The 12,314-nt window shown below is 33.6% G+C and overlaps 2 protein-coding genes across 2 annotated transcripts; both read right to left on the reverse strand.

Moving 5' to 3' along the window:
* Window positions 1–2,635: 2,635 nt before the first annotated feature.
* On the reverse strand, window positions 2,636–8,183 carry LOC105135999 (low-temperature-induced cysteine proteinase-like). Its single transcript, XM_011041133.1, has 5 exons — window positions 7,436–8,183; window positions 4,146–4,381; window positions 3,885–4,022; window positions 3,305–3,805; window positions 2,636–3,105 (listed from the first exon to the last, which is right to left on the reverse strand). Exons 1-5 carry the CDS (start codon window positions 7,908–7,910, stop codon window positions 2,950–2,952), a joined length of 1,506 nt encoding a protein of 501 aa, XP_011039435.1. The 5' UTR covers window positions 7,911–8,183; the 3' UTR covers window positions 2,636–2,949.
* A 710-nt stretch (window positions 8,184–8,893) lies between these two features.
* LOC105136000 (low-temperature-induced cysteine proteinase-like) lies at window positions 8,894–11,343 on the reverse strand. The gene is made up of 5 exons (XM_011041134.1): window positions 10,688–11,343; window positions 10,315–10,547; window positions 10,012–10,149; window positions 9,425–9,925; window positions 8,894–9,273 (listed from the first exon to the last, which is right to left on the reverse strand). The coding sequence occupies exons 1-5, from the start codon at window positions 11,169–11,171 to the stop codon at window positions 9,130–9,132; spliced, it is 1,500 nt and encodes a 499-aa protein (XP_011039436.1). The 5' UTR covers window positions 11,172–11,343; the 3' UTR covers window positions 8,894–9,129.
* Between the last annotated feature and the right edge of the window lie 971 nt (window positions 11,344–12,314).

Below are 12,314 nucleotides of genomic sequence, written 5' to 3' on the forward strand. Positions count from 1 at the left end.
TAATACATTCCATCAATGATTGTGACATGGACAATAATTGTTTTGCAACTCTTGATAAAAATACCAATGGTTTTGTTCTGTTTGTAAGGCCATCAGTATTTATTTAAAAATATTTTTAAAAAATAATTTAGAATAAATAATTTTTTTTCAAATATTATATTGATTAATAGTAAAAAAACTAATTAACCAAATAAAATTATATTAAACATTAAAAATATAAAAATAATATTAAATAATATTTATTATGAATTTAATGTGTTTCAAAAACAAAATTAAACTAGTAAAAGGGTGGAGCTAGAGGAGGAAGAGGGATTGTACGGCTAAAAAAGGGCTGCACATGTATCATCACACATTCTTGATCTAATGTTCATGACCATTTGACGAAACTTATCATAATTTGTTGAGAGTCGTTCATATTATTGTTTCAAGGTCATGAACTTCTCAGACTGAGTGCTCGATACTGATAAAGAGCTCAAACGGTTGAGACATTACAGGCCACCCACAAGTTTTCAGTCATTGTGTTGGAGAGCCCGTAGACTCGATTTTTATTGAGTCCACTACAAATCTAGATCAAAATCCTAATGGGTCGAAAGATTGTCCCTATATCTCTCCCTTAATCAGCTACTATAGGCCTCTTTAAAATTAAAAAAAAATCATCATATTCAATTTAAAAAAATAATAACTTACAAAATAAAATGATTATACGAACATATCAAAAAGTGTTGAGCACGGTTGTCCACAAACTATTGCATCTCTTTTTAGCGGTCTTGACTTCGCACATACGTCTCTACAAACATTTTCATTGGGCTCGGCTAATGTCTAAGAGACATAGCCTGTAAGGAAAAAAAAAAGGTTGCAAGTTAAATATATTTATAAGCAACAATAAATTAATTAATGATATATTTTATTTAAATTAATATTACCATCCGTTTTGCATGTGCACTAAATGTAATAGAACCGCTAGTGTGTGTGGTCACCGAACCATGAATTTATTAGTTCTAGTTGTTAGCATTGAACTGTGAATGTCATGTGAACTGCTCAGACGTCACGTGCTCAATATATTGCATCCATATATCCCCCAAGATGAATGGCGATTTGAATTCCTGCCAAACCACCAACTCATTCCAGCCTTCTAGACAGTTATCTCTCGCATATCTTTTTGCTTCTTTTATTTTTGTGTCATACCAAAAATCACATAACCTACTTTCATAGTAACAAATTAGAATTTAGAAAATAAAATTATAAAACAAAAAATTATATTATTTTTGACATTACCTAGTTGTCGTGTGCTTCTCCCATACTCTCCTCACAAAATTATTATTCGCCCTATAGATTTACTTACAAAAAATGATAAAATCCACAATAAATTAATCGAAGAATAGATGTTGTGATCACGTACAAAAGTATAAGAAACTTGAGTGTTTGTGTTGAGAAGAGTGGGAGAGTTGGGATGGTTGGTTGCAGTTTGGGAGGGGAGAGTTGGGATCAGGAAGAACCAGGAGAAATAGAGGAGGAAAGAGTCGGCATAGTGTTTATTTATTGGCTTTTACTAATGAAATTATCAACAGACACATCTCGTTAGTATACCCGTCAGTAATCTTGACGATGAATAGGCCATGTTACTGTATGGAGATCCCAATATGAATCCCTTGGTCATTCCGTCGGTAATATTGTCTGAAAAAATTCCACGTCATCACACTATTTTTTTCTTTTTAAAATTTTATATATTCCATCGGTATATACCAACTGTATTGTTGATGGAATCTACACCGTCGGTAATTATTATCGATAGCAAAAGTCTGTCGATATAAACCGATAAAATGAAAGACATAATTATATTTGTCGGTAAAAATTACTAAAAAAAATTCTATTGATAATTCTATTAGTTTTTCACTAATTTTTTGGTAGTGTCATATTTGAGTTATTTTAAATTGATCAAGTTATTCTTGCACTAAGGGTATCCAATACTCATCACTCAAGGTTTCATCATTATTCTCAAGTTCAAGTTTATAAATGAAAGCAACATTACCAACTTGATTTATTATAAAGGATTCTGTTTTTACTCTACTTATTGGATCACCAATTATAACATCTTGTGAAACTCCTTTCGGTTGTAGGATTACTTTGGGAAGACTTTGTAAAGGTTCTCATTGATAATGTTGATTATTTTGTTGAGTTTTCAATATAAAATCTTTTCTTTTATCATTCTTAACCATGGTATCTTTTTAATCTTCATTTAGGTTTAACCTATCAAAGATAATATCTACACCAATTTCTTTTATTTTTTTAGGATCGAAAGGGCTAGCTCATCAAATACAACATCCATAGAGTCTTCAACTACTAAAAATATATGATTATATATATTCGCTAGTAGAAATATGACCAAGAAAAATGTTGTTATTGGATTTGAAATTAAATTTTCCTAAATTATTCTTGGTATTTAAAATAAAAGGGGTGTAGGATTTCCTAAGTGATTTTCCCATTAAAAAAAGTGTATTTCTTTTTTCTTTTTTCCCCTTTCTCTTGTTTTTTGTTTTGTTAAGAAATCTTTCAACAATCTAGGAAAAACCTGGGGCTAATGGTAGAGAAAGTTAGCTGTTCAAAATTGAGACAAAATGCAATTTTGAAGCATGTCAATCATGTTGAATCTCAGAAACTAAATTAAAAGGACTAACATAACAATACTGAACATGGCTTGAAAATAAAATTAAAAGCCACGATAAATAACGGAAAGTCTGAAAGGAAAAATACAAATTGTTGTCTCTGTAAAGATTCAAAGAAAGTCCAATCTCAATTTCCCTTACCTTATTCGTTCTGCTTTATATAGCCTGCAACACGCATCGTCGTCCACTGATGTTAGGCAGAGCATGGATGGCCAAATGCCTACTCGGAAGAAGAACAAGTGCTAAGAGTAATGACAACATTGATTTGGCTGAAGGATTACGAATTCTATTCCATGTAATTCAGCGCATTGCAGCGAAGGCTCCTCTTCCATTGAAGAACAGGTTGGTTTGTTTCCTTTTTCTCCTCAAACTTGGTCCATGGAAACTTGTAGTTAGCCATGTGTCGCCGGCGCGCTGCCACTCCAAGGTGATCTCCCTGGCCCTGTCATGCATAAACAGGTTAGTCAAATTCCCATGAGATTTAAAAACCATGGCTTAATGATTTCTAAGACCTTGAACTAATAGCTTAATTTTTCACTAGACCGCCGTATAGGAGCTGAAATTTTGAGCTAAAGATCTGTCCCTGTGACACTCTTGCTTCTGTATCTTCAAGCATTCTAAAGGTCTGTTTGAAATCTTACCCTGAGGCAGAGCCCATCATCGACATCACAAATCGGGTAATCACTAGGGCAGCAGTATGTAGATTCAGCGCAGCAAACAGCATTCTCATATGGGCAGCAGCCATAGATTATGCAGGAACTAAAAAGCTTAAGAATGCAACAACATGTCTCATCACTCGGACAGAAGGAGGAGTCTCCACAGTCACTTGGTTGAGGGCATGGAGGAGGTGGAACTGGTGGTGATGGTGGTGGTGGTGGTGGTGATGGTGGTGGTGGCGGAGATGGTGGTGACGGTGGCGAAGGCACTTTTGTCGGATAAGAGGCGTCGGCGTTGATTGCACAAACACCGTAGGGTTTGCTAGTGTTTCTTCTTATATAAAAATAACCTTCCATTCCCCACTCCGTGCCCCATGAATTCTTCACTATCCAATAATCTTCACCATTTTCTGAACCATAACCAACTATCAGAACAGCATGATCAATGTCGTTCGGATCACCAGAGCAGTCACCATCATAGATTCCCTGATCATGTCACAACAATCCAATAAACAACACTTTTTAACAACGATCTGGAGTTCCATGCAAGAGAAGAGATGCTTACACCAGTATATAGCTGGAAATCTAGCGCAGAACCATCCATACCAACACTGATGGGTTGTTGCACAGTAGCACAGAGGAGGGCACTATCTGATGGATCTACATCTACATACCCATCAATGGATACCACTTTCTTTTCCTCCTAATCAAATAGAAGGGACATAATAAGACAGAGACGAGATATGATAATTTTCTTTTCCAAAAACAAAATAATTTGACTCTGAATAAACATTAAGGAGTGGTTATATATACAGAGGAGCAAAACCTTCGCTGTGTTGCAGGTGCCATCAACACCCGTATAAGGATAATCAGCTTCTGTATCAATCCCACCATTGCTTATAACCCATTGGAACGCGTAGTCCATGTCGCCTCCTTCACACCCATAATTATTGGTTGTATCACAATCCACAAGTTCCTGTTCTGAAAGGCTAATTAGGTCTCCAGTGACCATGGCGTTTATTGCTTCTATGGACCCAGTTGCAGAGAATGACCAACAACTTCCTGTGAACAAAAACAGGGAATGCACATTTGTAAAGTGAAAAAGGTTTGATAATCTATCCTTTTAGACATCAAAGACTCCATACTTTGGGAACTACAATTTTACACAGGGAAGGCGGAGGAGCTATTAACTGGAACTAAGATTGAGACTTTTTTTTTTTTAATTGATAATCGAGGCCACAATCTCCATACATTAACAGGAGGGCAGGAACAAAATTTAAAGGTGTAGTTGCTGATTTTTTGAATATTTAGACTCAGTCTGAGTTTTAGTATTTTTAAATTATTTTAATATATTAATATTAAAAATAAATTTTTTAAAATAAAAAAATATTATTAATATAATTTTAAATAAAAAATATTTTATAAAACAACTTCTACAACACTCTCAATTATTATATCCTAAGGATAAAATGACCCAAAGGCTTCGCAATACTACAGTTATGCCTTGATTTGATGTAAAGTAAGGTAATAAATTATACAATGTAATGAAAATTTTTGGATGAATTGAATGATTCATTACTTTAATTTGTTTGCTGTGTAATTTTTGGGACAAATCTCAAAAATACCATTCGATTGTATAAATGATTTCAATTTTATTATAAGTAAACACTTTTTTTTTTATCAATTTTACCATTAAATTTAAAAAAACTCACTTAAAAATCTTCCATTAATTTTTAACACTTTCCATCCATATTAATTTTCATCCAAATTATGCTTTTGTTTTAGAAAAAAAAATATCATTTTATAAAAGTATTGTTGTGGTTATTTTTCAAAGAATTTTTCATGTTAAAATACATGCTAATAATGTTATTTTTCAAAGAATTTTTCATGTTAAAATGCATGCTAATAATGTTAAAAAAGATATTTTTGACATCAACACATTAAAATAATTTAAAAACACTAAAAATATATTAATTTGAAGTAAATAAAAAAATAAAAAAAATTAATTTTTTTAAAAAATACTTTTAAAACACATAAATAAATAGAATGACATGCATTATTGAATGATTCTAACATAAATGTTTATTGAAAAATCAAAATAATGTAATGTTAAAATTAATATAAAAATAATTTGGATGCAAAATTGAAACGAGGTATATTTGACATGCCTTAATTTTATAAAGTAATGTAATGGAGAATTACTATAACTTTGGAAAAATATATTTTAGTCCCTAGCTATATTTTATTTCTTATTTGCAAATTGGTCCTCCTTTTAATTTTTTTTTTTGTAAAAACATGGTTTGCTCTTTATAATAATAATAAAAAAAAAAACATTTTAAAGTCCTTGTATGATTATATTTTTAATCATCTAATGGTTAGTTTTAAAATTATGCAAATGTTCATTACAATAGTTTTTTTTAAAAAAAAAAAACAGTATAGAAGTCAATCAATCCCTTTTCTTTTACTAATAAATGTTTATTGGGAGTCAAATGCTAAACCTAGCCCCTGTCTACATAGAAAAGGATTTGGCTTTCCAGAGCATCTGGCAACTCACTTAATATTAATATTTTTAGTTTTTTTATTTAAAAAACATGGAAAAAAGTTGAGGAGATAATTTATATATATATATATAATATTTTTTACTCTTTCTTTTGGCTCTTTCATTGATGATGTCTAGTAGCATTATAGTTTTATAAATTTCATGACAAATACAGTAAAGTGATATGCAATTATTGTTTAAAAAAAAAAACAAAGTATTTTTTTTTTGTCAACTAAATAAAATGTTTTTTTTCTGAAATATATATGCATAATATTTTTCAAACAACGACAGACATCCTAAATTGGTTACCAAGAAGTCCACCCTTCTCGTTAGATAAGAGAATTATGCCTAGGGACTTGGAATGCCTACGAGGCCGAAGACAAGCCACACCAAAGCAACCAATCCTATTAATTTTCCTAGCAGATGGATACGCGCCTACCAGTCAACGAAGAAGGGGGCGTAAGACTTTTACGTCACCGACCAGAACAGCACAGAACAACAAAACTAGAATGGATGTATCTAGTGCAAAAACAAAATAAAAATAAAAATAGTTATACATACAAATCATAGACAATATAATAATGATTTTATAAATCACTTGCATAACATCATGCCTTATCTGTCACATACTTAGCAATATTTATAATTTTGTGTTTGTATAGACTTTTTCTTATTTTAATTAACATTGTATTAAGTACAACGTGGCAATTTTAAATTGTTATATAAATTTTTTTTCTTTATTTGATTATTGTTGTAGGATTTAGGATTTCAGTTAAGAATTGCTATAAGATATAGGTGATATTATTATAAAATTTGATTTATAATTAAAGTTGATTTAAATATTAAAAAAATTGATTTGATTGTCATAGGTGATATTATTATAAAATTTGATTTAGAATTAAAGTTGATTTAGAATAAAACTTGATTTAAATATTAAAAAATTGATTTGATTGTGAAGTTGAATTAGATATTTAATCAAATAAATTAAGATTTTTTTTAATTTAAACTAATTTAAATATTAATTCTATTAAATATTGGATTAACAAGTTAACCTATGAAAAAATGTTGAGGCCTAAAAAGACTATAAGAGAATGGAGGAAAAGTTTTTTAAGCATTGAATACCATACACAAGTAATATGCAGTAAATTGAAATCACTAAATGAATAATTGATTTAAACTTCCAATTCAAGTAAAACTCTCGCTTGTAATTATTAAAAACGTGCCATGTAAAAAAAAGTAAATAATATACTAATTTTTGACATTTTTATCTTACTTTATATTATGAGACCAAATTACCTAATTACACATATATTTAAATAAAAGTTATTTACTTTTTCTTAAGGTAAACACACAGGTATACACGCACTCAAGTTTTAAGATACTGACTGACTTCAAAATTGAAGGGAAAGATGAAGAAACTGAAATAAAGGAAGAGAAATGCCTGAAACGGTGCGCGCGGGGCTCAGTTCATTTTAATACAATTGACGATAACCGATATAAAGTTATTAGCTAATTATTTGTTACTGAGTAAACAAATTAAAGAATGCGATGCATAGTCTAAAGAAACAGAGAATTACCACAGTCGCCTTGGTCCTTAACAGCAGTGACAACCCCCTTGTTCCTCCAATCCAAGCTAGAAGGAGCATCGCACGTTTGCAGGTGTCTGTGCGTCCTCTTCTCTTCAGTGGTGATGGGTTTTCTCACCTTTGACAAATACATTTCCCTGAACTCCTCATTGCTCAAATCAGCAAACTTATTCAGTCCCACCTTATGCTCAAAACCTGATTTTCCCTTCCCATTCTTCTCGATTATATATTTCAAGTTCCTTTTAAAGTTTCCGATCCTCCTTTCTGCCTCCTCTGCGTGCTTGTACACCTTCCGGTGCTTCTCTTTCCATAGTTTAAAGACTTCAGTGATGCCTTCCTCTGTAAGACCCTCGTGGAGGTCGCTGCTCACGGTGGAGTTCTCACCAGGAAGGCCGGAAGAGAGGCATGCCAGTGGAGCTAGGAGCAAAAATATGAAAAGGGTCAGTTTTGGTTTCTGGGACTCCATTTATCAGAAACTGGGCTACAACTGATTTGTAGAGTAATCTACGTTCTGATTTATACAGCTAAAGCCTGGGAAAAGAGTGCCTAACTAACAGTCAGCACGCTCAACACAACATCTTCATCATTTCTCGTTTTCTGCTGTTGATAAAAATGGAAGAAAGTGGAAAGCAAAATCTGCATTTTGAAGTGACCAAAATGACACTTGAAATGAACAAATAGCAGGAACCACCGAGGATAGTTTGGTTGTTAGGACTTGGGCAAAATGGAGACTTGCAAAGGAACAAATAGCAGGAACACGACGATATATATATATACGCGTACACACACGTATATAAATCAATAAAAAATACTACTAGTAATTGTTCAAGATATAAGAAAAATAAAAAAAATAAAAAATTAATACTATGGAGAGAGATTAATCAGGAAACTCAACTGATGATGCTTAACATGAAAAGAATTCCATGGAAGTGGCATTCCTGCAGCACTACGTGGCTTTTTGGATGCCTCTATTGTATGATAACGGGCTTCGTCTGGTGTCATATTGTTTTTTATATTTATTTATTTTTAAATATTTTTTTAAAAAATATTTTTTGTTTTAAATAATATTAAATAAATATTTTTTTATGATTTTAATGTACTTACATACAAAATCTAAAAAAATATTATTTTAATATATTTTTAATTAAAAAATTACTTTAAAAAGCATAACAATCCCAACTATCTCAACAGTTTGACACAGTTTGAACATTTCAGCCACACTGCTTTGCAAATTGAGTGGATTCAACTGACCTTATACAACTCGTGCTCACCAGCTTGGGTGCTGTTTTGGAAAATTTGAGACTTGGAGCCAGGTCGGCTTACTAATTAAATTGATCAAGATTTTAACTCGAAAAACCCAGGTCAAAATTTTATTTTCTTGAGCAACTTGATTCACACATAACTAATTCAATAATAATAACAATAATAATAATAATAGAAAAAAGCTGATCAAATCCGGAAAAAGAGAGTCTATAAATGGAAAATGAAGCTAAAGCCACAGAAACAAAAAAAAGAACATTAATATCCCCTGTAATTTTTTCTCTGCTTTTAACCGCTGGCTGTTGCGTACATGAATAATTGTCCATTAAAATAAATAAATGTTCATAGCAGGAATGCCTGCCTGCGAAGAACATGAAACGGCAGCAAAGATCAAGGGATCTCAGATTTTACTCCAAGCGTGTGTTTCAGCGCATTGCATCGAAGGGGTTCCTCTTCCACCGGAGAGCTTGCCGGTCTGTTTTCGTTTTTTCCTCTAACTTAGTCCAGGGAAACTTGTGCTTCGCCAGATGTCGCTTGCTTGCAGGCACTCCCAGGTAATCTCCTTGGCTCTGTCACACACACACACACACACGTGAAATTTCCCATAAAACACCTTTCCTTTATGCCATAAAATTTTATAAAATTTGGAAAAATGGCTTAAAAAATCTGAATTGATAGCTTGACATCTATCATTTTTGCTGCCAGATTAGAATTTCTTACCTTGAGGCAGAGCCCTTCTTCGACGTCACAAATGGGGTAATCACCAGGACAGCAGTACACGGAGTCGGCGCAGCAGACAGCATTCTCATATTGACAGCAACCGTAGACAATGCAGTGGTCAAAGACCTTGAGAATGCAACAGCAAGTCTCGTCACTCGGGCAGTAGGCGAAGTCTCCACAGTCACTTGGTTGAGGACAAGGGGGCGGTGGCACCGGTGTTGGCGGCGGCGGAGACAGAGGTGATGGTGGCGATGGGGGGCTAGTTGGAGATGGAGAAGAAGATTCTTTGGTTGGATATGAGGCCTCGGCATTGATTGCACAAACACCATATGGTAAATCAGTGTTCCTCTTTATATAAAAATAACCTTCCATTCCCCACTCCGTGCCCCATGAATTCTTCACTATCCAATAATCTTCACCATTTTCTGAACCGTAACCGACTATCAAAACAGCATGATCAATGTCGTTCGGATCATCAGAGCAGTCACCATCATAGATTCCCTGTTTATGTCACAACAATCTAATAAACAACATTTTCTTACAACGATCTGAAGTTCCAACCATGGTAGAGAATCAGAGATGCTTACACCAGTATATAGCTGGAAATCTAGCGCAGAACCATCCATGCCAACACTGATGGGTTGTTGCACAGTAGCACACAAGAGGGCACTGTCCGTTTCATCTACATCTGTGTAACCGTCGATGGATACAACTTTTATTTCCTCCTAATCAAATAGAAACACCATTAATGAGGTTTATTGTAATTTTTTTTGAAAAGAGAACATTCATTTACATGCTCTAGGATAAGGAAGTTCTTAATCTTGTAAATTCAACGTATTTAGTATAAATTAGCATTAATCAAGGGGTTATACTAATGAGAGGAACCAAACCTTGGTCGTGTTGCAGGTACCATCAACACCGGTATACGGATAATTAGCTTCGGTGTCAATCCCACCATTATTGATAACCCATTCAAAAGCATAGTCCATGTAGCCTCCTTCACACCCATAATTGGTTGTATCACAATCAACAAGCTCTTGTTCTGAGAGGCTGATTAGGTTACCAGTTACAATAGCATTTATGCCTTCTATGGCTCCGGTGGTAGAGAATGACCAACAACTTCCTGTGAACATTTCATGAGCAGCGAATCCACATTATTGTTCTCTCACACAATTGCTGGTAAAGTCATTTGTTTTTGGAAAATGCCGCATATCGGGACTTAAAAAACCCATATTCAGGTAAAGAGTATATGACGAAACTTACCACAGTCTCCTTGGTCCTTGACAGCAGTGACCACTCCCTTCTTCCTCCAATCAAAGCTGGAAGGTGCGTCACACGTCTGCAAGTTTCTCTGCCTCCAGTCTCTTGCAATGCTCCTTTTGTTGATGGGTTTCTTCACCTTTGACAAATAAAGCTCCTTGAACTCCTCATTGCTCAAGTCCGCAAACTTGTTCAATCCGACCCTGTGCCCCAAAGCAGCTGTTTTCTTTCCAGCTTTCTCAATTATATATTTCAAGTTCCTCTTAAAATTCCGGTACCTCTTCTCCGACTCTGCTGCATGTTCGTACACCTTCTGATGCCTATCTCTCCACTGTCGAAAGATTTCAATGATGTTTTCCTCCGAAACAAGCTCGCTGAAGTCATTGACGACAATGGGGTGCTCGCCAGGAAGGCTAGAAGACATGCATGTCAGTAAAGCTAGAAGCAAGAAAATTATCAGAGACATTTGGGATTTCTTGGAATCCATTTCTGACGCAAGTGATTATTTGATCGGTCCACTTTCTAATTTATATGGAAAATGTGTAAGGTGGGAAACTATATTTTGATCAAGCCTACCAGTCAGGCCAATAAAATGCCCTCATTTCTCACTTTCTGCTGTTTGCATTAGAAGTTGAAGAATTGAAGCATACTCTGAGTTAACAAAGTCGTTATCATTAAATAATTTGTACATATCTTTGTTGTAGCAACAAACTATTTCGGGTATGGTGTTCATCTGCTTTTCACATCCCTTGACTTGTGAGTAGTGCACCTGATGAGAGCCTTGAGACATCTACCAGTCAATCTGCCTCCGGGCATACATAAATCTTTACATGTATCTGTGTGTGTGTGGTCTACCTGCTAGTCTAGCAATAAACTGGTAGATGGATAGCTCATTTATCATTTTTGTCGCATGGAAACCAAGTCAGTGATACAAAGTTCGAAGATTCAAATACTTCATAAACAAATTCATGTAAAGCAATCTTGAACCTCATTTTGTTTTATTTAATGAAAATGGAGAGGATATAAAATACTAATTAGCCACCAGGGAGATGACTAGGGAAAAAAGGTCTATACCATTGTTGTCAAAATAGCAAGCTGAACTCATAGAATTACACAATTTTAGAAGTTAATTTATATACATTTGCTAAATCCTTGTCCTTCCTCTACGTTAAACCTATGCTACCAGCTGATCTTTCAAAATCCAATGTGGGTCTGATATACAATAACAGATAGAATTTGACAATAACACTAGGTTTTTTCCTTGTTTAAATTATATAAAACTTAGCATAAAAAAATTTAAATAAATAAGGTGTTAGATTATTAAATATTTTATAAGCGTGCTTGTTAAAAAAATAAAATACATAAATCAAAAACATGTAAATAATAAAACAGTAATTATTCAGAAAACAGACAATAACAAACAGGAAAAATATAGTAACAATTTAGAAGACAAGCAAAACTATATAAATTTTGATAATAGCATTTTTTTTTTCTTTTTTGAGCTATATAAAACTGAGCATATATAAATCTAAATATAATGAAGAATTCAACATCACATGAAACTTTATGACCTAAATGACCGACAACGTGAGATCTTTGTATTTTAACCATCTCTGGAAACCAACATCCA

Source organism: Populus euphratica, unplaced genomic scaffold (assembly GCF_000495115.2).
Source record: "Populus euphratica unplaced genomic scaffold, PopEup_1.0 scaffold56.1, whole genome shotgun sequence".
Lineage (NCBI taxonomy): Eukaryota > Viridiplantae > Streptophyta > Magnoliopsida > Malpighiales > Salicaceae > Populus > Populus euphratica.